Source organism: Pipra filicauda, unplaced genomic scaffold, assembly GCF_003945595.2.
Source record: "Pipra filicauda isolate LSUMZ 115617 unplaced genomic scaffold, ASM394559v2 scaffold90_size2875636_pilon, whole genome shotgun sequence".
Lineage (NCBI taxonomy): Eukaryota > Metazoa > Chordata > Aves > Passeriformes > Pipridae > Pipra > Pipra filicauda.
Genome location: NW_024105098.1, coordinates 751887 through 776447, shown reverse-complemented (window position 1 = coordinate 776447; position 24561 = coordinate 751887). Strand labels below are relative to the sequence as shown.

Sequence of the window (24561 nt, the reverse complement as noted above, 5' to 3'; positions counted from 1 at the left end):
AAGTAGCACTGAGCTGTGTCCCTCTCTGCAGCTCTTTTGTTGGGTTTCTTGCAGTCCCAGCTGGTCTTCAGAGACAGGAGGAGGTGGTTATGTCATCTACTCTGATTACTAAAGTGGGCAGCCAGGTCTCTTGCTGGGGTCTCTGTGAGAAGGCTGTGCCCAGGCCTCCTCAGCTACTTGAGCTTAATTCAAGGAATTCCTTTGGATTTCCTTTAGGCCACTGTTGATTCCCTTGACTTTGGGAATCAGGGGATACTCTCAGGGCTCCGGATGTGGCAAAGTCGGCTGGTCTGGGAAGGGCAGGAATCTCTACCCTGCCAGAATGTGGCATCAGCAGCAGGTTTTACTGCAGGGGCAGCAGTGAACATGAATCCAGAAGGATGGGGTTTTGGAGACTTGCATCTCAACTGGACTCAGTTGTTGAAACAAGCTGTTTGGTTCCCAAATGAGCAGCCTTTGGGTTTGGTCCTGCCTTGTGCAGCTTTCCAGCATCCCTCTCAAAGGCAGGCTGTGAGAGAGCGCAGTCCCTGGGGTTGTGCTGGTTTTAACAACCAGCAGGGAACTAAAGTCCAACTAAGCCACTCCCTTTCCCCTGCCCCTTCTGATAATGAAGGGGCAGTAAGGAGAGATTATTAGTTGAAATAACGATGTACTAAAATCACAATAACAACAGCAGTATTAATAGCAAAAATTATATATAAAGAAGGTGCCCTACCCACAAAAGGGGGTAGGGCATTCACCACCAAGAACCAAAAACAAACCGCTCCCCAAAAATAGCGCCGCCTGCATGGTCTCCAGACAAAGGCAATATAGCAAGGAGAGCTCCCACAGCTTAATGTTCTCCCCCAGCACCAGTCTGAAAACAACTAAGAAGTAGGACAAACCAAACCCCTGGAAGCTAGATCATCCACACTGCACCACCCGTTTCCACACCACTGTGCTTGGCTCTATTCACCTGGCCCAGGATTACTCTGTCAGACACAGAAAGCTCATTGTGCTTCATGCTGATGGTGGCTTGGTGGTGAAAATGCTTGTAACAGTGCAAGGACACTGTCTGGAAATGCAGCCACTCTCCTGCCTCTGCTGCAGGAGCTGCCCAGAAAGCAGCGAGCCTCTGGGAGTGAGAGCAGCAGGGGATGCTCGAAAGACTGTTCTGCTTTCCTTCACAGCAAACTGGACAAGCTTTGGGGCGGGTATATTCCTGCTCACCCCCTGGTGTCTGAGCTATGGAGGTCCTAAACAGACCTGTGCCTGTGAACAGACAGTGGTCTGTGAATCTTAATGATGAGGGTCATGGGGAGTCTGTGGCATTCCAGGTGTGCAGGTGTGAGTCCTGTCCTGTTTCTTTTGTTGCAGGTGGATATTCGCTTTCCCCAGAGTGGAGCTCCTGACCCCAACTGTGTGACCGTGACAGGACTCCCTGAGAACGTGGAAGAAGCTATCGATCACATCCTGAACTTGGAGGAGGAATATGTAAGCGTTCAGCAAATCTGTGGGGGGCTTAGCAAGAACTTCTCCTGCCACAGAGTCGGATGTCTGAAGTATCTCAGACATATACCAAGAAGATACATACTTCTATATATATCTTAGACATATACTCAGAAAATACCAAGAAGTGGTATTTTCTTCCACTGCATTGGGGAACTTAAGCCCTATGCAGGTGACAGTCAGCCCCCTCAAACCAGATGGACTGCCCCCACTGTCCAGGAGTGAATGAGAATGCTGGGGACAACACTTGCAGCTGCCTTGCAGCAGCTTGCACCAGTTAGGAGTTGTGACCCTAAGATTAATGCTGAAACACTGTATTCAGTCACTGTAGAACAGCTGGTGAGCTTGAACAGGTTGCAGCATGGTGAGATAGAGGGTGGGCATGTTATACCAGTTTGGGGAGCTATCCAGATCCCCCCTTACTGGTTGTGTTACTGCAGCTTGCGGATGTGGTGGACAATGAAGCGATGCAGGTGTATATGAAGCCCTCCTCACACGAAGAGTCCAAGGCCCCATCCAAGGGCTTTGTGGTGAGAGATGCCCCCTGGGCCACTGTCAACAACGAGAAGGTGAGTGAGTGCTGCTTCTGCTGCAGGCTGGGGCCACAGGGCGTGGGGACCCTCCTTTCTGGGCTGGGGACACAGAGCACTCTCCCTCCTTGGTGACAGAGAAAGCAGTGAAGGGCCCTCCTGCTCTTTGTGGCCTGTGCAAGCTGAGCACAGGCCTGGGCTCTCCTGTCTAGCTTTCGAAGCCCACTTTGGCTACCCCACTGTGGAGCTGTTGGAGAATGGGGCACCCTTACCAGAAAGTGTCCTGCCAGGTTGTGTTGTTTTTAGGGGTAGGGACAGGGCCCTTTGCTGCAGCACAGAACTGGCTCAGTGTTTGCAGCTGTGAGCTGGAGCATGTGGCAGCTCATCCTCAGCTGCCCTGGCATTGCTGCAGGCCTGGTGTGACCCTGCTCCAGTGGCCCAATTACTGAGCTGGGACCTTTGGAGCCCTTGTGCCTATCTGCACCCTCCTTGATGTCATCCCTCGATGGCTCCACCCTCCACCCTGGGCAGTCCTGATGCCACAATGATCCTTTTTGTCCCTGCCTCATTGTCTCTGCTCCTGGGACATCAGTGATCACTGTGTAGGTTCACAGCAGGGCAGGAGCTTAACTTGTTCCCTTTTTGTTTGCTCTAGGCCCCTGATATGAGCAGTTCTGAAGACTTCCCCAGCTTTGGGGCTCAAGTGGCCCCCAAGACTCTTCCCTGGGGACCCAAACGATAATGACCTGGAAGCAGAAACTCCTCCAGCCCGCTGACCTGACACTAACCTGCCACAAATACTTCCTGTCTGAAATCTGACCCAGCGGCTGGAGCACAAGTCAATTGCCCCAAGAGGTCTCCTAATGGTGTCTGGAGTGCTAGACCCCATCCTGCTCCCCTCAGCTATCACCGTGGCTAGGACCCACCCTCATCTCTTGATGGATATTCTTTCCTCCTTTGGAACAAGGCTTCCACTCAGATTCAAACACTAAATGTGTGTGTTTTTGTTAGAAACTTCATAATTGACTCCAAGTGGCTAAGATTCGCAGCTTCCCAAGCGCTAGCAGAGCAATCTGCTCTCTTGAGCATGTCTGACTAGGCATTCTCGCCTTCATTAGGAGACCTCCTTTACTGTGGCTAGGAATCTACTTCCTGTCTCATGACCTCAGGAAATAAATTTCCTTGACTTTCTAAAGCCAAAACGTTTGCCCTCTTTCCTTTGTGTTTATCCCAGGCCTTACCTTACCTTTGTAGAGTGCAATCAACTTTTTTTCCTTTTAACCGCCAAAAATTCATTTAATGCTGATAGCTGACTGTGGGGAGAGCTTGAAATAATCTAAAAGGTCAGAAACTTGCTTTTTAAGGAACAAAACCTTCAATAGGTTGTAGAGGCAACAGAGATGGAACAACGTACGGCTGCCCTGGTCAGGAAAACACCTGTGAGTGCAGCAAGCGCGCGCCCCTGCGCCGCACCCAGCACAGCCCCAGCCTGCACACGTGGCCAGTCTTCCAGTGCTTGATGACAGACCCCTCTCCTAGTTCCCCATGGTCTCTCATTCCCCCTTGCCAGCAGTGTGAGCAGGCAGGAGAGCCAGCACGTGGCGGTGTGACCGGACGGGACAGATGTGGGTTGGCCGAGGTCACTGCGGTGGCGCGGCTCAGGAGCAGCTGGTGGGACACAGGCTTGGAGAAGCTGCAGTCCCCTGCTAGCGCTGCAGCAGCTCGGCGTGAGCGGCAGTGACACCATTCCTATTGCCTTCTTTCTACCTCAGACGTCAGTATGATGGGGGCCTCTCGGCGGTCACGGGTGAGCAGCTGTTCCAGCTGTTGCCTGGGCAGCCAGAGCAGAAACGTGGATGAGAAGCAAGAGGAGCCCTGTGTCTCTGCGTGGCTGTGGGAGCTGCTCCAGAGGGAAGCTGAGCAAGGTGACACTGAGGCAGGCTGTGAATCCGTAGGACTGCGTGCTGAGCCAGCACAGGGCTCAGCCCCAGGGCCACAAGCACAGCTGTGCTGCAGCCCCTGGCTGCAGAGGTTGTGTGAGTCAGGCTTCTGCTCTGACAGCATCGGGGGCTGAAGTGTAGGCTAAGCCCTCCCGAGGCCTCCATCATGTGGCGGTAGAAGGTGATTCGTGCTCTGTACTCGGGGCTGCTTGTACCTGGGCCTTGCCATGACTTGCTTGAAGGGGACTGTGTCCAAGCTTCTCCAGCCAGTAAGAGGAAAACCACGTCTTTGTGGAGGGAGGCATGGAGCATGGGGTTTTTGTGTGCCCCTACTCCCCTGCCTCAGTCCTACAGAGCTTGTAGTCTGAGCCATTCCTCTATCCCAGCTGCTTCAGCTCTTGGACAAGCAGGAGTCCCTAGCCTCTCTTCTCTATTGCTGATGAGGGAGCAAAGATCTGGCAGGCTGAGCCAAGCCTTCTTGTCTTTCTCTCCATGGGGCAGGCCGAACACGCCGATGCTTTTCCCTCCCACACCAGCTCTTCTTGGCAGAGACTGCTATGCAGAAGTCGAATCAAAACCTCACAGTGCTCTCCTTAAGTCTGAGAACCAAGTGAAATGGACCATGGCCCGTTGTGGGGTGCCTGGTTGCCCCTGAAGGACAGGGTGGCCTTGCCTCCAGCAGGGGAGACAGGAGGGGTCCGACAGAATTAGGGTGATACCTTCCCATCTGCATCTGTCAAGAAATGGTTAATGCCCCTGTAGCTTAGTTCTGTCCTGCATCACCAAGCCTACCACCCCCTCCTCCTCCTCTTCCTCCTCTTAATGCCCCCGTGCCCTCACCAGTTGCACAGCAAGGCTTGAGTTACATCTGGGGCACCCACCACCATGGGCTCATGCCCCACAACCCGACCCTCCACTATAAAGAAGGTCATGAAGTGATTGTACCTAGTACTGTCCCCCCACCACCCTCCTTCCGCAGCAAACGGTGGCATGTGTCCATTTCCTATCTTTGACGTCTTCCATATTGTACGTTTCCATAGCAATGATCCCTTGGCCTTAACTTTGGAATTTGGAGACTATATGCAAACATGTAAAAAGGCTCATGAGTATGGATGACACTGGAATTTTATAAATTCTAAAATAAAACCTGAAACAGCTTGGAGTGTGGTGGATATTATTTTTGCTGTTGGGGTGAGATCCGAGGCAGCCCATGCTGGGCCAGGTTTAGCCCAGGCTGAGGAGTTCCAGCTTGCACACCTGAGCCCTCTGCTGTGGCCATGCCCTTAACGGGGTGGGACTCACACAGCAAGTGGTGGGTCGAGGGAGGAGGCAAGGGCAGTGGTGGAGGCTACACCCTCTTTCTAGGGAGGCACCAACCTGCTTGGACTCAGGCAGGTGGTGCCAGGGACACTGCCAGTGCAGGGGACAAGAGGGAGGCACTAGCCATGGTCTTGCTCAGCTGCTCCACAACCAGAACATCTCATCTGCCCTCAGCGACTGGGACTGCTCTGATTTCCTCCCTGCCAGCTCATGGACACAGCGGGGCAGTCACCATGTGGTAATGCCAACGAGCTGGGACAGACACCCAGAGCCAGCTGTGACCCTCCCCATCTTCAGAAACAGCTATCCCCAAATGCCCAGGTGCCAGGCAGGCAGGGAGAGCACAGCACACCTGCTAGCCCAGGAGGAACTGCTCAGCAGCTTCTCTGTGCCAGCACTGTGCCCTGGGCCATGGGCATGCTGCAGCACTCAGCTACTGGTGAGCTGCTCGATTTCCCAGTCCCTGCCTGCGGCTGGATCTGTGACCCTGGCCTTGCTTCTTGTCTCCCTTCTCTCCAAAAGGACTTGAACCACAGAAACAGGGAGCTGGCATTTGTCCTAGGAGGAGTGGCCACAACCCCTTCCAGGGCTTGCCTGTGCCTTGGTGCAAGTGTAAAGCAACAAAGGCTTTAAAGGAGGAGGCAGAGGCCCTACTGCAGCCCACCGTGTTCTCAGGCAGAGCCTCTTTGGCCAGGTACCATTCATGTTTCACTTTAACCTCCACAGCCTCAGGAATGTCGGGTACCAGCCATGCAATCACATGTCCAATGAAGAAAACCACGTGCTGGAAGTGGATGGGAGGTGCAGGTTGGCTGGTGCAGGTGGCAGGTCCTCACTCCCTGCCCCAGCACCACGCCCTGGGCCACCTGTCCAGGCTGGGCAGCTGCTGCCTTGAACATGATGATGAAGCCCAAGCATTTGGCCGCCAGCTGCCAGTAAGTCAAGGTCAGGCTGCCATCCTGGTCCCTGAACACTCTGTATCTGTGGGAGCAAAGTGCAGAGATTACCGACCCTTATTTGCTTCCTGGCAGGCATCCCTGCTCCCAGCCTGGCATGCCAGAGCACAGTAGAACCAGCCCTTGGCCAGTCTCTGCTGGGACCCAGGTCACCCGGCCCCAGGGGCCTTTATTCTTCACAAAAGCACCTCCCTCTATAGTGGTGGCAAGTGACGCCCCCACATTACCCCACACATTGGCACGGTTCAGCGCACATGCTCGGTCCTGGCATGAGCAAGGGCCCCACAACCTCAGGAAAATGGGTGGACAACTTGAACCTGGCTAAAGGTCACTGCTAAACAAAACGTTTGCTGTGGCAGAGGCAAAGAAAGGCAAATCCAAGCCTAAGGAAGGAGGTGAGGAGCCAGGTGAGGTGGGAGCGGGCTCTCACCTGCACTTGGTGTTGCTCTGCAAGACGAAGCCCTGTGGCACATATGCCAAGGTGAACTTCATGCAGTTGTGCAGGCTGCTGTTGTGGATGTACCCATGGTACGCACGGGGCAGGAATTCAGAGGCAAAGGCTATGAGGAAGGCCCGGGAGCAAGGAAATATTCTGCAGCAGGTGCTGCAGCTGAGGGACACCCCATCCCCACCCTAATTCATGCCCTGTGCTCCTGGGCTGGCTTTCTGCCTCTCCTCGCCCTCAACCTGACAAACCAGACATCAACACCACTGGTCTGGGACGGCAGCTCCCTGCTCATGGTGCAGTGTCCTGCTCTCCCCCCAGATATTGCCAAGCAGGGCTTAGAGGGTGACAGCTTCCCACCGCCTGTGGTTGTGCCCTTGGAGCTGCACCTTCTGCACATGTGAACCCACAGCTGGCAGTGGGGCTCACCTCATCATGCTCCATCCCAAACACCCAAACAAGTTCTCCTCCCAGTCCCCTTACTCCACCTGCAGCCCCCTCACCAGCCCCTGCCTGCCCAGCGCACACTGCTGGTGATGGCCAGGTGAGTGATGGCCTCCAGGATGGAGAACCAAATGCCAATGCCCTGTGCCAGCAGTCACAGAGGAACTTGTGGGCGTCCAGGCAGATCTCCACCCAGATACTGAGCAGGGCAAAGAGGGATGCCAGGGGACAGGCTGCCACAGAGATGGTGATGAAGTCAAACTGCAGGACTGGAAGAGGAGGAGGAAGAGCAGGGAAGGAACAGGCTGAGATGACAGCAGCAGCTGCAGCATCTCACAGCCCTATCTCATGGGGAATGGGACAGCCCTTCTCCCTCCAGTGCTCACAGGCTACTCAGAGTGAAAGCTCCCATGGCTGGTCCCTTCCTCTGTGGAACTCCTGCAGCTCCTTTCTTTCCCTTCCAGCATCTCAGCTCCCTGGGCGCTTTCAGCCAACCCTGTCTAAACTTGGGCCAAATTCCAGCTTCATTTACACCCTTTGCAACTCCTGCCGAGCCAAGGAGGTTGCACGTCAGCACCGAACTTTGCTTGGTTTGGGTCCTGTGGCCTCCCAGAGCCCTGGTCAGACCCGTTGGTAAGGCTGGGATGACACGTGCCAAGCACAAAATCAACCTGAGGAAACACACACGTGTCCTGAAAAGCTCTGGGGTGATCTACCCCCCAAAAGAAGAGTTTCTGCTGGTTTTTGCAACTTTGGGGGAAATCCCAGCTGTTTTGCTTCCCAGGTGCTGGCAGCCCACAGCTCAGGGACAGCGTGGGTGGGGCTTCAGCAGCAATGGTCACAGAGCAGCTGAGACCCCACTTTTACAGTTCCCAGGTGCTTGTGGCACCTGGGGGGACTCAAAGCAACTCATCCCACCAAACACATCCCAAGTTCAGTGGCGTGGTGGGATGCACATCCCCCAGCCAAGCCCAGTCACCTCCAGCAGCATCACAATCCACAGCAGAGCTGCAGGTGAGCAAGTGGAACATAGCCCACGAAGGGAAACTAAAATCTTCCACCAGGCCACACTGTCCTGCTTAATATTTCTGGTCTCTTGCTGAAGAAGGGATTCTTCCCACTCTTCCAGAGATTCAAATCCATGTCAGATCAGAATGAATCAAACTACCACTGAGAGCAAATTTTCAGGAAATGCTTCTGTTTTTAACTCGTTCCCCTGGGCTGATGACATGACTGTTGGACTAACACGGTGGCAGACGGCAAGGATTCCCCCTGGGAAGTTTTCCATTTGCTGGGGGGATGCAGTTCAGTTGCCCAGATCAAAGAGAGGTTCAGAGGGACAGCAATGCCACATCACCATGTTTAGTGGAAGCAGGACATAATATTTTCTGATGGCAAACACTGTCTGTTAACAAAGTCCTACCAAACCCTTACCTTGCTCACCGTTACAATATTAATATCAGTTTGTCCCCAACCTTCTCATGAGCTTGCAGCTGCGCTTAAAAAAATAAAATTACTACAAAAAGGCTACTTCCTCTACAGCCCCATGTTCTGCCAGCAGATATTTTGCACTGACTCACACCTGGTAACTAACCTGGGTGGGCATCTCCATCAGATCTTTTTTTTACTTTTCTACAGATCACTGTTGAGCCTGGATCTGGATATGGTGTTTGTGAGGACATTCCTAACATGAAGGCATGTCACAGAGTCAACACAGTTGGCAAGCAGCTCCACAGGGCTTCAGTATGTTGCAAACACTTTCTGGCAAAACCTCCCCCATGAAACAAAAAACACAGGCACATTGAAGGCTCTTGTGTTAAGATTTAATAATAATAATAATAATAATAACAACAACATTTCAAAAACAATGAGTGCATTGTACACTAGATCTGGTTTCAGTGCTTTTAATTGACTATTTGCCCCATGAGTGTCAGTGTACTGAAGACCTGGGGAGTGGTGAGTGGATAAAAAACCCTGCTGGGACATTTCTCAGAGGAGGGCAGGGGAGAGAGGGCAGCAGGAGGCTCAGAATCGAACGAACGTGGCATCGATCTGCCGGACAGTCGGGAGGGCCAGCATGATTTTGCGTCGGTACTGGGGATCCTTCTGCAGAGGGTTCCGCTCCAGGTATACAGTCTCCAAGTTCTTGGCCCCTTTCAGCTCATCCAGGTCACTCCAGCTCTCCACGAGATTGTCGTTCATCTGCAGAGCACACACAGTCACGCTCACCCACCGCATCCCACGCCAGGCCTGGCACAGGAACCCAGGGCTGCCCAGGATCGCTGCTCCCAGGGCACCATCGCTGCACAGGCTGCACATGCATCAAAGAAGACCCTGTCTACAAGATCCTTCTCCCCCTGGAACCTCTGAGATGAGCTTTCCTGTCTCACACTCCAGGCCTCGCCGCTATTCCCTCCTCACCCACACTATCCTGGTGGCTGCTCCGCCCTTCAGACAGTGTATCCAGTCCAACCACTACGCTGGGAAAGGCACTGCAAGGCACTGGGTCAGTCTCTATACATACACCCCATACACTGTGCATTTATGGGCTGGAAATATTTACATCAAGATTTATTTCCACTGGGACATCTATCTTTACTTTCATAGCTTCCCAGGAAACATTTAAAAAAGGTTCCAAACTGACAAGAAAAGCAACATTTTCCTCTCTCCTCTACATCACTTCCCCACCAAAACTGCTTCTGCACTCCGGAGAAAATGCCAAGCTCTCTAATTTGGGTTCTCTGCCTGTCTCATTGCTGGCACAGCAAAGGGATTCCCACACAAAGGGATGACTGCTTCAGCTGCCCAACAAGGAAGCAAAGCTGCAAGGTAGCCACATGCTGTCCAACCCTGAGACACAAGCACCCTTTGCTTTTGGATACAGAGAAGTCACTACAGCAATGCCACCTTCAAATAAAATATAAAAAAATTTCAGTGGATTGTCTCATTCTGCTACAGCTCATCACAATGTCACTTCAGCCAAGTCACTCCACCTCGAGACATCTCAGTCCCTCCACTGGGGATGTGGTACTTGGGAAACAAGTGTCTAGGACTTTAAATTCTGCTTCCTTAAGGTGTTAAAAGGACTTTTATGTGGCTTCAACTGTGCAGTCAGTGAAAATACAAACTGGGAGATACACCACTTGTTCACACTGAAGAAAATTTTGCCCTGCTCCTTTTCAAACAAATCTGGTTTTTTTAACACAGAAGTGGAACAAACCCAGGAGGGCATTTTCCAGGCTCAGCTAAAAGATCTTGGCCAAGGCACATTCTGACAAAGGACTCCAAACACACTGGTGTTTTTGCAAAGGAATCCACTGAGGTTCAGATGTGCTCTGTCCTTTCAGTACAACAAGTGCAACCAGCAGTGCAATGCAGAGCAACAGCAAAGAGGAAGACTGGAGGAAACTGCACAGGATCAGGACAGGCCCCACACCAGCTACACTGAACTGCCTCTCTTTTACTGCCCAAAAGATGTCATGTTAAACAGGCTTCTCAGCTTCTGCTACTTAAAGAGTTCCTTATGGAACAGGCATGGACAGGTAACACTACTACCTGTCTCCTAAGCCACATTGTAAGGCTAGGAAAATGACCCAAGGGACCTGGACTACAGGCTCTAGCTGGGTTTCATTTGAAGCTGCTTTGCACTCCTTTTCTCTCAGCCTCTACTCAAGAGTTTAAATGACTGAACTCCAAAGGACAGACATCATGACACACAACTCTTATTCTCAGCCTTGAATGCAGAAACTCTACAAGAGCTAAAGCACGTGCCAGCTCATGAGCATTTGCTGCTTCTTCCCCGTGTTTTCACAGGAGCAGATTTGTACACAGCTCCCAAACATGGCAGGGTGCTAATGCTTCAGGAGAGGGTGTCTCTGAATTTCCTGAGCTGACTTAGGAATGACAAAGGGCTTAGCAATTCCAGGTGTCAGAAAGAAACAGAAGCAAACCTAAGCTGTTATCTACCTCATAGCAATGGAAGCAAACCAGAAGATGGTTTGATTTTCTTCTTATTTATAATGCCCTAAAAATACCAGCTCTGCTCTGAACAGGCACTGTGCTTCCCCATTACCCTGTCAGGCTCACTCAGAAAAGGATGAGCTGCAGAAATAGGACACGTGGGATTGTTTCATAACCACCCTGAGCGTGAAGGCAGGGCCTATTTCCTAGGCAGACAGAGGCTTCTTACCACTCAGCAAAGCTCTGCAAAGAATTTTTTAAGCTCTTCTCTTTCCTTATGGAAAACCACCAGACAACTTTATCCATGCAGACTGTCAAGATCTTAAAGCTGATCACCAGATCTAGAGGAGTTCACCTCAAGACACACATACCCACATGCTGCCCATCAGAAGGGTTTCACTGCTGTACAGACATTTTAGGGAACAGCCTCTGGCCTGTGCTTACCCAGAACTCCTGCAGCTCTGTTAGGTGGCTGATATTCTCAATCTTCTTGATCCTGTTGGATGCAATGTCCAGCATTGTGAGTTTGTTCTAGACAAAGCAAACATGAAAAATATTAGATCGGATTTCTTTTCATCTTCTCCGTCCCACCTTTTTTTAGGCCCGGGTTGAACAAAAACTTCCAGAAAAGCCATTAACAGGAGCAGCTTAGGGCAACAATTGTGCTGCAGAGTCAGCAAGAGCCTGCTTACATTGTTCTCCAGTCCCTCGATGACTTCGATGCCGTTGTGGCTGAGGTACAACTCCCGCAAATTCACCAAGCTCTGCAGCCCCTCGATCTTGGTCAGACGGTTGTTCTGGAAGTGTAACAGCTGTTCAGTACCACTCCAAACAAACTCAAACCCCTGTGGGTCACTGGGGAAAAACCATTTCTCCGAAGTATGGCTGGGAAGGGGAAATAGTCTGCTTGGGCCCACACTGACCTCGTGAGCTCATCTGTTTGATCTCTGCACCACTGATGCATGAGGAAGCACCATGGGAGTCACAGTCTCCAAGTTTAGAGGAATCAGACTCTGACCTTCCCATCAAAAGCTGCAGCCTGAAAGCTTTCCACCTGGTGTCTTTACAAACAACAGGCCTATGCATGAACAGCGTTCATTTTGTAGGTCTTTTTAAGGGGATGGTCAGTGGAGAAGTTACACCACTTTAGTCCCACTGCACTCTGCTGTACCTCCTACAGAACAACGGTGCAACACAGGTGCTACCACGGAGTCAGCACGTCTTTCCTGCCAACAACTGTAAGAGATGTTAGAGTGTGCCAGCATTGTCATACTGATGAGAAGGGGACTCAGGGAAAGAAACTAGCTGTCTTTTATTCCACCTTTTAGAAAAGGAAGAAGCTTTCCAAAAGCCCATTAAGGATAGATTTCATTTAGCACAGTCTCATTCAGACTTCTTGGCTCTTCAGGAAGAAGGCAGCGACCCTGAGCCACTGCCATTATAAGGACTTCCCTGGGGTAATGCATTGGATGTTACTGTAACACATTAGGAAACAGTATTTCAGGAACAAAATACAGGATAACATTCGTTTCCTGTTCTTCCTTCCATAAAAATCAAATCTTTGTTTTATCATTTTATCAGTGTCTGTCAATCTCAGGTAGCATGAAGGGATGAGAAAAGACAACACAGAGAATATCACACCTCCTTCCAGTACAGAAATTCAACTCCAACACTGCAGACCTGCTGCTGGGGGGCTTACAAGAAGGCAGGAGAGGGATTTTTCACAAGAGCATGTAGTAATAGGACAAGGGGGAATGGCCTTAAGCTGAAGGAGGGCAGGTTTAATTACATATTAGGAAGAAATCATTCCCTGTGAGGCTGGAGAGGCCCTGGCACAGGTTGCCCAGAGAAGCTGTGGCTGCCCCATCCCTGGAAGTGTCCAAGGCCAGGTTGGACAGGGCTTGGAGCAACTTGGGATAGTGGAAGGTGTCCCTGCCCATGGCAAGAGGTTGTAACTAGATGATCTTTAAGGTCACTTCCAACCCAAACCATTTTGTGATTCTGTGATTCAGAAGAGCTGATTATAAATCACAAAATGTTTTGAGGCACAAAGGCTGTTCAGAATACAACCAATACCTGTATGCTGAGCACAGTCAGGTTTGTCAGTGCATCCAAATTCTGCAGCTTGGTGATTTTATTCTTTCCGAGGAACAGACTGTCAAGATTAGCCAAGGTGTCAATGTTTTCAATTGCCTGCAAAATGACCAGAGGAGACTGTGTTATTGCTGTGAGGCAAAACTCCACTTGGTAGATGTGGCTGCCATTTTATAGCCATGTTATAGCCATGGGGTGTATCCAGGGCAGAAGATTTGTGAAGCGAGAAAAATATGTCACTAGTGAGTGGAAAGAGAATCTGGGAGGGAGAAAACACAGGGTGCAAATTTAATTCTGCAAATCAGTGACTGCATAACACAGAGGCAAGTTGTTCAGCTTCTCTGCCCTAAGCAAGGTTAACTGTCTCACAGGTGTAAGTGTTAACAGATGTAACTCCTTGGCTATACAGTCATGCTACTGGCAGAACACACCCATACCAGTTAAAGTGATGTACATGTTTTAAATACACATGCTACTGGGAGAACATATACACTGTACCAGTTTAACTCCTGAGCTCAGCCTTCAGTGGGAGAAGATAAGGATCTCTGTGAGGCATCAAGGAGAGTCATATTATTTATTTACAGAGGAAGGGAGAAAGCACAAACAGAAGAGTGAAAACGGGGGGGGGAAATGGGAAAAGGGTGGGATTATAAAAGGCTCCTGCAAACAAAAGGAAAGAAAACAAAACACTTTTTTTTTTTTTTCAGGGGAAAGCCTCTTAATTAAAAAACCAAGATACTGTTAAAAGAGGTAAGAATTTTAAAACCAGACTTCAGCTCAGAGAAAAACAACAATATGGACACAGACACACCCAGAGTGTTTGTGCTCAAGCAGGTTGTGACATCTCAGCTTTCCCACATTCTTCCTGCCTGGCAGAGCTTCAGATTAGTAGTGCTGGTGAGCCAGGCCACTGAGTCCTAGCACCACTTGGATTACTGTGTGTCTGTGCATGGGTGCACATTTACCTGTGCGTGTATAACATAAAGAAGAGGAAGATGGACACAAACACACACACTATGAACTTACAGATACACTCTGGGAAAGGAAAGAAGCTTTTCAACCTCTATCCCACAACTGCCAAAGGACTGAACATAAGGGGTTAAGCAGCTCAAATTTGGATTCACCCTCCTTCTAGGCTATGGCCTTACCCCTGTTTTGACCTTGCAAGAAAAATGACAGATTTGTTGCTCATTGGCAGCCCCCCTAGCCCTGAGGAGGAAACACTGACGACTCAGCACAGGGAGAAGAACGGGACAGATGGACACGAGGGGACAAAACCCTAAGGAATAAGTAAAGAAGTGCTTGCATTATAGTTGCCTCAGTCCAACTTTAAGAAAAAAAGCATTACATGTGTCAGCTCAAGCCTAAAGTTCTTCTCCCCACCATTCATTCAAAAGGAACAGAGCAACAAGTGCTAAGTCAGGAGGGACTGCAGGGTAAGGGCACACCAAGGGGTCTGAGTGTCCAGCAGAGTAAGACAGTGCTACTGCAGCAGCTTTGGGGCACAGGGAAGGAGCCAAGAACGCCTCCTGAAGAGTCCACAGGCTTGCACCCTAAAAAGTTAAGGATATGGCCACCTGTAAAGCATACAGCCAAGCCACCCTAGCAACAGAAAACTAGGACAAGAGTTCTAGGTGCCCTCGAATAACACGAGATTTCTTCATGCCAAGCCTAGGCACAGGTTAGTCACTCCTGTAAAGCAATTAGAAGCATAGAGCACTGTTGTCTGAAGAAGCCAGAATAGAATTAACAAGATAAAACAGAAAAAACACCCCCTAAAAATAAAGTAATTTAAGAAGCTCCTGTTACCTATCCAGTGACAATTTCGAGGGGGTTCAGCTGTTCTGTTAGTATGCTCAGGCTCAACACTGAGAACACACACATAAAGTAAATCTAACTTCATTGTTTAAAAGCTATTCCTTGGCTTGATATTATTGGCAATGCACCACCTAAGTACCAATTCAGAAATGTTGCTGGATTTCTTTTTTTTCCAGAACATAATGATGCTTAGATATGGAATACAGTACAGTTTTACTTAACTCAGCTTTTGAAATGTAAGGATCAGTATGCTTAGCCTGTTCTGTTTCTGAAACAGCAAAGTGCTTTTCTCTATAACTCCTGTTCCCCCAACCTATGCAACTCTAAGGTTCCTAATCCCTCATCTGATCTGGCAGATTTATTCCCCTAAATAATTTAATTTCCGAAGCAGAAATTTCTTTGGCTGGAAAAAAATTCAGTCCAGTTTAGCTTTAGGAGCAAACCAAAATTCTTCCACTTCAAAAAAGCAGCACACATTTCTGTCTTAAAAAGCTGTTTCTAGTAGCTGAAGTTTCCTTCTTTTCTACAAAGTGTGCTTCCACAAGTCCTGAAATAAAGAGGAAAAACAGATATTTTCCAAATTTGTGCTTTCAGCATAACAAGTAATTTCTCAGAGACTGTAAATGGGGAGCACCAACTTAGACCACATTGACTGAAATGCACTCATCTGTTATGAGTATTTTCTAAAGAGTATGTAATCGAAAAAGCTTCAAAAATCCAAGTTTACTTTGCACGTTGCAAGTCTTTTGCGTCATCTGTCTGACCAGTTCTCTTACAAACTGGCCAAATACAGAGAATCATACCTCAGGGACAGCAGAGACTACTCATAACTGCTCCTCTGTAACTGGCACAGACTTTCAATCATCTAAACCGAAAAAGTCACGAACTGAACAATAAAACCCAGAAGCAGCACCAGGTTTTTAAGGCATTTCAGAGCAAAGCCTAAAGACAATCTTTTTCCTGAGCGAGACTGGCTGCCATAGCAGGCTGTCAACTACACATACAAATCAAACTCAAATTTGCATTCAACAGGTTTCATCGACACAGCACCAGTCTCTAAAAAGGTAAGAGAAAACAACTGCTAGTTTTGATAGGCTTGGCTCTCTAGAAGGAAGAAACTATCACCTGAAAAAGGAAGCACACGGGGGATAAACATGCTCATTAAAGACAGAAATTCATAAATAGTGATTTAGTAGCCAGGCACTAATGCATGATGAAAGGATCCAGCATGCACAGCAATAAGCACAGTGAATGACTAGAACAATAAAAACCAACAAAATTGCAAGTCAGAGTCAATGAAGTGCACTTTCAGAGAATGCTAACCCCAAACCAAAGAGCTCAGAACTCTCCAGCTAACATCTCGTAGAGCAAGCCTACCCGAATTCGATTTGATCCCAACTCTAACATCTGTAGCATCTGCAAGTTGCTCAAATTCTCAATTTTGCTGATTTTGTTGTTGACAAGGAAGAGCTTTTTAAGCTGGGTAAGCTGGTCTAGTCCTTCAATTTGTCGCAGGACGTTAAAGGAGATGTCCAGGATCCTGAGGGAGAACAAACCAAAGGTCTCATCAGTCTATCAGGCGTGGATGATTCTGAAAGAGGCACTTGTAAGTTGGTGGGGAACCTCACTATCAGCAGAGATCAAGCCTTTGCTAGGCCTTGAATCTAAAGTCATGAGTGTAATGTCTTGTTATCAGAAAATACAACAAATATAACTTTCAGAATACTTCTGTAGTGTGTCAGCAAAAAGAAAAAACCATCTGACACATGCAGAAGACAGCCATTATTTTGCCCAGCCACGGAGCCACTGTGGGAGGAAGCCAATCTGCATTTTCCTTGGGAAAGGTATTTGCCTACAAGATCTGCCTCTGACAGGACCATGTCAAGGCCTCCCACAGGCAGGAAGCAGTTGTGACCACGAGAAGTAGGCCAGTCCGTGCCCCAGAGAGAACAGTTTTGTAATCTATCTCCAGGGTGATCCCAGACAAGTGCCAGAAACTGGGAAGGGCCCTTACTCCTTCCCTAACACCCTCCAAAAAAAAAAAAAAAAAAATCATAACCTTACCTGAAACCTCTTGTCATTTTTGCAGGAATGAAAACCTGTTACACAGAGCTCTCGCTGCCAAGAGCAAGGGGTGCCTGAGCACTCCCACACTTGCATGGAAGCTGCAACCACCTGTCATTCTCACTGCCTTACACAGCACAGGTTTCATTTCCAGCTGCCTGTCCCTGGAGCTTCAGGATAATGAAACTAGTTTACTGCACAGGTTAAATATCAATAGAGAATAGACATCATCCTTCACAGAGCACCCAAATGAATTCTGAGAAAGGCCTGGAATAAGCACAGCATGAGTAATGCAGTCACAAACCACCCCCAACCTAATCCTAGTGATTCTGCTGGACTCACTCAAGTTCCACCAGAGTCTCCAAGTTCTCAATCTTCCGGATTTGATTGTCATAGAGATCCAGCTCCCGCAAGGTCTGCAACTGCTCCAGGTTCTCAATGTGCTTAATCAAATTCTGACGGAGACACAGAGTCTAATTGTTGGGGAAAAGTTTAAAAAGAAACAGGAAAATGGATATGAAGGACAGCATGTAATGTCTTTTGGCTTACAGACAATAAGGTATGTGTAGGGGGGTTCCTGGTTAGGTTTTGCTGGGGATTTGTTTGGATGTTGTTGGTTTGTTGTTTTTTGGGGTTTTTTTCTGGTTGGTTGGTTGGTTGTTTTTTAAATACAATCCTTTCTTGGTTTACTTCAGCTTTGCAGAAGGAAATCTTTTAACTACAATGGTCAGACACTAACAGCAGTGCAGGGAGGCTACGTAATGTCTGTCCTAGGAAATACTCAAGAGCTTGGAGAAGGCCCTAAGCAACATGTTCTAACTGGGCCTGCCTTGAGCAGGGCTGTACTAGAGACCTCCAGAGGTACTTTCCCATCCATGTTATTCTATGTACAAGTCCAGGATGTTATCTTTTAGGATGTGCCCTGATGCATTTTCTCTCATCCACTTACAAAATCAACTTACAAAATCTAAGGATTTTTATTACTACTTGACAAATGGGCAAACACCACCTCCCTCAGCTAAAGTGAACTCATTAAGATCTCAGCCAAAAAGAGACTGTATCTGCCCTCTTATAGGTTAGATCTACAAAATGCCCAGTTCCAAGAGGCATTCTCTATTCCCTAGGACTGTTACCTTCACTTTCTTGAGCACCTCAAATCCTTCAATCTTCCCAATTCGGAAGTGATTCAAGTCAACATCCTGAAAGAGAAATGGAGGGGTTTGGCAGTTATTTCAAAACAAACCTGGTCTTCCAAGACCCAACAGGGTCCTTTGAACTAAGGAAAATTACAGTCTTACGAAATGTGTAAGCTCATTAAAACTTCCCTTCAAACTGCTTTTTCAGATTGGGTTTGGCACATGATTTTACCACCACCGGTGAAGCACCATCCTAAGCTTGTCAGCTGCAAAAAGGCAACAGCCCTTTCCTGACTCTGAGCACTGTTCTGCCAAAACTAGAAATCTTCAGAATTTACCGAGACAGACAAATTCTGCTGTCTGCCACGAATAAAGTTTGCATAAAGGTCTCTTACCTGCTTTTCTAGGGCTTAACTGGAACACTTTGCCATTTCCAGCTCCAGGCCTCAGATGAGCAGGAATCACTGACAGTTTGAATAACTGGTGGTTCTGTGAACATCAGCTCTGCACTGGCAATCAGCTGATGCCCTTCACATCTGTGCTGATCAGCACCAGATGCTCCAGTTTTGCATGTCAAAGGGAAACAGAGTACTTCCCCACCCAAGTTCAAAAGCTCTCCAGCTAACAGGCTCACCATGCTGCTGATGCCAAGGCATTAGGCTGGAAAAGTCACTGTGCCTATGCCAAATCACAGGACTCACAGCAGCAAACAGTTCATTAAGATATTCTCACAGAAGCTCGTAGCCCATCAATACCTTCTGCAGCACAGCCCCACTCTCAGTGCCTCTGTGCTTAATTCAAAATTCTGAAGTCCTAAGAAAATGTTTCGGCTACTGATCAAGAATAGAACACCTCTACTTCTAGTCTAAAGGCTCTGAATCAATTCTGTGGAGGATCATGGTAGCCATCACCTTCAGAAGAATTAGCTCTTTTAACCAGGTTTCAATACTTGCCTTTTCCTACCTTTGTTTCCTGCCGTATAAAGCCCATAAGGACAAAAATCTGCCTTTACCTCAGCTTCTGGGTCCAGGCTAATAGTCTCCATGTCCACTGGTGTCTCTGCTTCTCCTACACAAGAAGCAAATACATTATGAACCTCTGTACCTGACAGCTAAAGGCAGGAAAACAATGGCAAACACCCAGAGAGACCAAGAGAGCAAATGCTTCTCAGGAGAAGAAACACATGAGATGCACAGTTCAGACATTCTTCGTTAAAACCACACTTCACCTACCTGGTTTTCAATGTGACAGCTAGGCATGGATAAAAAGCTTTCTTAACAACAGAATTTCATGCCCAGATGCAAAAGACACAAAGATCAGCACCTTTCCCAGCCTGCCTGTGTGGCTGCTGAATACTGCTGGCTCAAGACTGAGCTGGGCAGGATGCCTTTTCTTTACACCTGGGACCATCGTGCCTCTGAAGATACAGCATCCAAAGTGTCTGTGCTCCTCTGACAGCACAATAAAACACTGCCAAAAAGGAATCTAAACTGTCTAGTGAGAGCACCAGGAATGACCAAGCACCTCAACAATCCCACCCCTCAGCTTTTCTTTACTAGCACTGCCAGTTTATGTCACTGTTGTGCACATTTTTGGATGGATCTCCCTTCCTTTGTTTGGCTGAACTCACTACTATGCCAGACAACATTGTTTATCACACTGAATGCATTTTCTTGGGAAATGCCTTTATAGCTCTGGAAGGCAGCCCAGTATTTGCTGTGCTTCTACAACAGCACAAGAGGGAGGGAAGTTTACTGGAGAATTTCATGCTGAATAATTCATGCAGATTCCCATTTATTGAAGAAGGTGTGCCAGTTGCATCAATCTCCAAAAAAACCCCAGGGCCTGATTCAGCTTTGCAAAACTGACATACAGGATGGAAGCTTTTTTAGTAACTACTCCCAAAAAAACAAGCACCTTTAATTACAGTCACATGCCAAAGGCTTTGTACTGACTCTTGCATTACTGTATGCAAGCTCATGCCATTAACCCAGTAGTAGTGACTATTTTCACAGCCCAGCATGGTTACAACATCCTTGTAAATGCCTAGTGTTCCTGTATATTTAACAAGCATTTCTCCTACTGGTGCTTGGTCTTCTAAGTAGCAGTGTAAGGACAAACAGTGCAAGCATCACAATTTTTAATACTGTCATCAAACTACAAGGGTTTGACAGTCCACAGATCATCATTGACCTTCCTGTGTTTGGGCTGCTGCTCTTGCCTGGGCATTCAAACAGGAGAGAGACTCACAGAACTGACTGACAGAAGTTAAGACTGAAAATCAATCCTCATCTTTTAATTTTTTTATTTATTTTTTTTTACAGTCTAAATTAGCAGGAAACATAGATTTTATTCTGGGGATCCAAAATGAGCTGGGAGTCTTGGGGACATTGAACACAGGACAGAAATGCCACCAGAACTGATGCAGGTATGTCTGCCTGTCAGCAACTTAGCCGTGGGCAACGCTTGCATTTTCTTATTTTCATTCCAGATCAAAGCTATACACTTCAGCAAGGGAATGGGACACCCTACCCTCCTGCTACCAAGGCTGCACCTCTTAAGACTTTGTTTGGCTGGCAGGCTTGAATATTTTCATTTATACACATTTGATTTAGGCAATGTGTTAAATACTCTGTTCTGGGATCTGTCAAAGGGCAGCTCCTCCTATTTTTTGCCACGTGGCTTTGAGAGACCAGTCGTGGCAGAGCCAGCGTGGGAAAACAGCACTCAAATCCAAGCATGCAAAACCAAATCACACAGGATACATATCAAACTCACTAAAATAAAAACAATTTAAAACTGAACACGCAGGCCCTGCGGTTATGTAATGGAGCCAACCCTCATGAAGTTTGTGTGCTGTGTATAAAGCACTCCATATGCCAGCCTGAGTGAGATGTGTGTCTGATATCAGCTGTCAGTATTGGTATGAAAATGTTAAAAGTACAGGAAGAGGAAGAGGAGAGGAAGAGGAGAATTATAGCAAATTTACAGCCATTTACGTGTCACTTTATTTATGAACTGACTGGATATAAAACACTCTAAACTGACACAGCAGCCAGGACTGCAATTTCCCTTGCAAACTGCTTTATTCCACACTTCCCAACACAGCACGTTTCTCAAGAGGGGAAAAAACCCCCATTGCTCTGGCAGTGAAGTTCCCTAAGTGAATTTTTGTGTAACCTATGCCTGCAAGATACGTGGCTTTGCAGAGCTAGGGAAAAAAAAATCCACCCCTCAGGAACCCCAAATTCCACAGTAGGAACAGTCATTACCAAGTTACATAAGTTCACAGGCGTTTAAAGCAACAAAAAGCCCAACTACACTTTTTAACTGCATATGCACGAAGAATATTATAAATAGCTCAGTTATAAGCTTTCTAACCAGAGGCTCTATTCCTCAGAGAATTAGTCAAATGATGAATTTGAAATTTCAGCTGCTCAAGCTTTTTCTACTTATGATCTTCTGTGAAAAAAATGTGGAAGACTCTTTAATTTTCCTTGCAGCTGAGAAACTCAAAGCTGGCTGTGAAAGCTACCTCAAATGTTCAAAAATTATTCCTTTGTTTGGTTTCTGCCCTAGCAGAAGTTTTTTTTAAATGTTAACAGTTTGGAAAAAGTAACAATACAGTCGTTACATTAAATAGTACACAAATGTAATTCAGCAACTAAATCTGGAGGTGTTTTTCTTGCTTTCACTGGAATAAAAGTACGTCACTTCTGCGTTTGCTTTAGTAGAATTTCCAGGGGAACAATGTGCACAGTATAACCCTAAACACACAGCTAAGTCATACCAAGCTGAGTAAACACTCATAGTTCCAGGCATGCAAGCTCTGTCTTATCTGTATTTTTGTATCAATCATACAGTGCTTGGGATGTACAGTTTGCAAAGGGTCCTCTTTCCCAGGCGTCACCACAGCATTTTCTAATTAATATGCAGGGTTTTTAAACTATCAGCAATGAATCAGACCTATGTAGAGTGCATTTGGTTAGGATACGAGATTTAAATAACAGTTTACTAGTTTGAAAAATACTCTGGCAAATCCCAATGGGCAAGGTTAAGAGGAGAAGGGATCTGCAGTAGATGTACAGTCAAAAAGAATTAAAATTTGTTGCATTATTTCCCTTCTAGTACCACACCAACAATAATTACATGGACATCTCTATCAAAAGGATGCTGTTACACTTCAGACTGTCAGCTAGCACCAAAAGCCCCGATCATATCACCACACAGGGGCTGCAGAAATGGATCTGCTCTGACAAATTCCATGCAAGCCACTGAAAACCCACCCACCAAACATGCACAGGCTTAAAAAAAGTCTGTCAAGATTTCTACCCTGTCTTCTAATACAAACATTAGGAACAGTAGCAAAAGTTTGAATCTGAGAAGATTCAAAGATATAATTTTGGTATGTCTTAGAATTTTTAAATTAAATTTAAATTAAAAAAAAAATAATACTGACAGTTCCCTTCAATCCACCTAAAAATAGCCTTCATTGCCTTCCAAAGGAATCTGGCAACTCTTTAGGTAAAAGACTACATAAACTAAAGCAGAATTATGAAAAGCTGCTTGGGGTTATTTCCAGTGAACATTTCCAGCACCTTTCCACATTCATTTTCTGCACTTCCACCCCCCAAAAAAGTATGAATAAAACTGTTTTGCGTTTTGATATTAAACATTTCGAAGCGAAACGCGGATGGATAAACAAATATGAAAATTAAAAAAAAAAAAAAACAACCAAAAAAAACCCAAAAAATCGAGGGTGCTTCCATAAGAAGCAGGCAGCTTTATTCCAGCTACGATAACACCACCATTTATTCAAATTTAAAGACTGCTCCGGGGCAGATCGGCGCCGATAACCAGCACTGCCACAGCCAGGGGGAGCGCAGGGGGCTGGTGCAGGCTCTGCTGCACCCAGGGGACGCTGGGGCTGACACGGTACCTGCAGAGTTCTCGCCGTTCTGCTCATCCCTCAGGCTCTGCTGGCTCAGGTCCGTCACCAGGCGAACCGCCTGCTTCCTCCCCTCCTCGTCCCCAGACTCCTCCGACTCGATCCGCTTGTCAACTGCACGAGACACAGAGCGGCAGGATTAGGCTACTTCCAGCAGTGGGGCACAGGGGAGGAGCAGCAAGCAGAAATAATAACCAGGGGTCACAGATACCACTATGCAGTTAGTAGAAATCCTAAGTTAACTAAATGAAAGGTTTAGTCTTAAATAAAAGGCCTCTTACCCCTTGTTTCTACTTTGATTTTGGATGCACTTTTTCCTCCCATCACATCTTCCTAAAACCAACAATCTGGGAAGAAGACTGGAGGAAAAAGGAAATTTCTTAGATCAATGAAGTGCAATTCCAAAGACTACGGAGATGGAATTAGAACTATTACATTTTAAAAGCTTTTAGAAAAAAAAATCAGTATCATGTACAATAGTACCAATGACACGAAGAAGTGAAGGCATCAATAAAAAAAAATCCCTGCAGGTAAAGGCAACAGTCTCCCCACAACAACCTGACAGATCCCTTCATATTTACAGAGTCACAGCTCCGGTGGCCACACTGGGCCTGGGACTTGAAGCTCCTCGCTCCTCCTCGGCCCCCCCTCAATATCTGCTCTCCTTTCACCGGGGGACTAAGGAAAACCAGCGACAGTCAAAAGGTTTCTTTCTTATTATCTTTATTTTTTACGCCACGGTCATCTCCGCAACCCTTCTCCTTCCCCCTATGGCGCCCGGAACCCCACGGGCGGGGGCCGGGGGCAGCACCACGCCATGCCCCGGTAACACAGACCGACCCCCCGTGCCCGGCGGCCCGCCAGGACCCGGCCCCGCGGGCAGCAGCTCTGGGGGTGGGCACCCGGGGGCTGCCCGGGCGCGGGGGGGGCCACAAGTCCCCGGGCGCGCAGCTGGCAGCCCTCCCATCGGGCGGCGGTGCCTGAGCAGCCAGCCGCGCCGCCCCGACTCCCGCGGCAGCCGCGGCAGCCCCGGCGGGCTCTCACCCTCCATCATCTCCTGCGGCCCCGCTCCGCTCTCCGCCGCCATATCGCTCCTCCTCCCGCCGCCGCTTCCGGAAACCGCCCCCGCCGCCGGCCCAGCCAATCAGAGCCCGCCGCTGGAGCCGCGCCGCAGCCAATCACCTGCAGGCGGAGCGCCCAGGGGGCAGGGCAGCGCCTCGGCTGTTGTCCCTCCCTCGTGCGCACGCGCGCTAGCTGCGCCCCGCAGCCTCCTGGGAGCTGTAGTTCCCTGCGGGCGGGGCGGGAGGTGTCCGCGGACCTCCTTCCTCCCCACCAGCGCCTCAGGCCAGACGCGTTGCGCGCTTCTGCCTACAAATCCTTCGGAGGATCGCTGCCCACCTGCAGCCTTCCGCCCCCGG

General features: G+C 48.1%; 2 protein-coding genes across 5 annotated transcripts in view; one reads left to right on the top strand and one right to left on the bottom strand.

Annotated features, from left to right (window-relative positions):
• LOC113989937 (high density lipoprotein binding protein) overlaps nt 1-5118 on the top strand; it is a 39125-nt gene extending 34007 nt beyond the window's left edge. For all 3 annotated transcript variants that reach the window (XM_027724943.2, XM_039391154.1, XM_027724944.2), the window contains exons 26-28: nt 1357-1473; nt 1929-2057; nt 2674-5118. In XM_027724943.2, the coding sequence (XP_027580744.1) occupies nt 1357-1473; nt 1929-2057; nt 2674-2760 (333 nt within the window). In that variant the 3' untranslated portion in view covers nt 2761-5118. The remainder of the gene's footprint in view (nt 1-1356; nt 1474-1928; nt 2058-2673) is intronic.
• Nucleotides 5119-8929: 3811 nt separating this feature from the next.
• PPP1R7 (protein phosphatase 1 regulatory subunit 7) lies at nt 8930-24264 on the bottom strand. Of its 2 annotated transcripts, XM_027724881.2 has the most exons (11): nt 24188-24264; nt 23425-23502; nt 23135-23257; nt 19208-19263; nt 18193-18258; nt 17402-17532; nt 16373-16535; nt 13160-13276; nt 11776-11880; nt 11528-11614; nt 8930-9325 (listed from the first exon to the last, which is right to left on the bottom strand). In XM_027724881.2, the coding sequence occupies exons 2-11, from the start codon at nt 23465-23467 to the stop codon at nt 9149-9151; spliced, it is 1068 nt and encodes a 355-aa protein (XP_027580682.1). In that variant the 5' UTR covers nt 23468-23502; nt 24188-24264; the 3' UTR covers nt 8930-9148. The 2 variants fall into 2 exon arrangements, with proteins under 2 accessions (XP_027580682.1, XP_027580683.1); XM_027724882.2 differs by lacking the exon at nt 23425-23502 and having other exon boundaries at nt 8931-9325; nt 24188-24261.
• Nucleotides 24265-24561: the final 297 nt, after the last annotated feature.

What these genes read in the sequence shown, in the direction of transcription:
- PPP1R7 (XM_027724881.2), bottom strand. Translation starts at nt 23,467, where the DNA reads ATGGGAGGAAAAAGTGCATCCAAAATCAAAGTAGAAACAAGGG. An exon ending in GCCTGGACCCAGAAGCTGAG is followed by an intron (nt 18,259 to 19,207) that starts GTAAAGGCAGAT and finishes TTTCTCTTTCAG; the next exon opens with GATGTTGACTTGAATCACTT. An exon ending in GAGACTCTGGTGGAACTTGA is followed by an intron (nt 16,536 to 17,401) that starts GTGAGTCCAGCA and finishes GTTCTCCCTCAG; the next exon opens with GATCCTGGACATCTCCTTTA.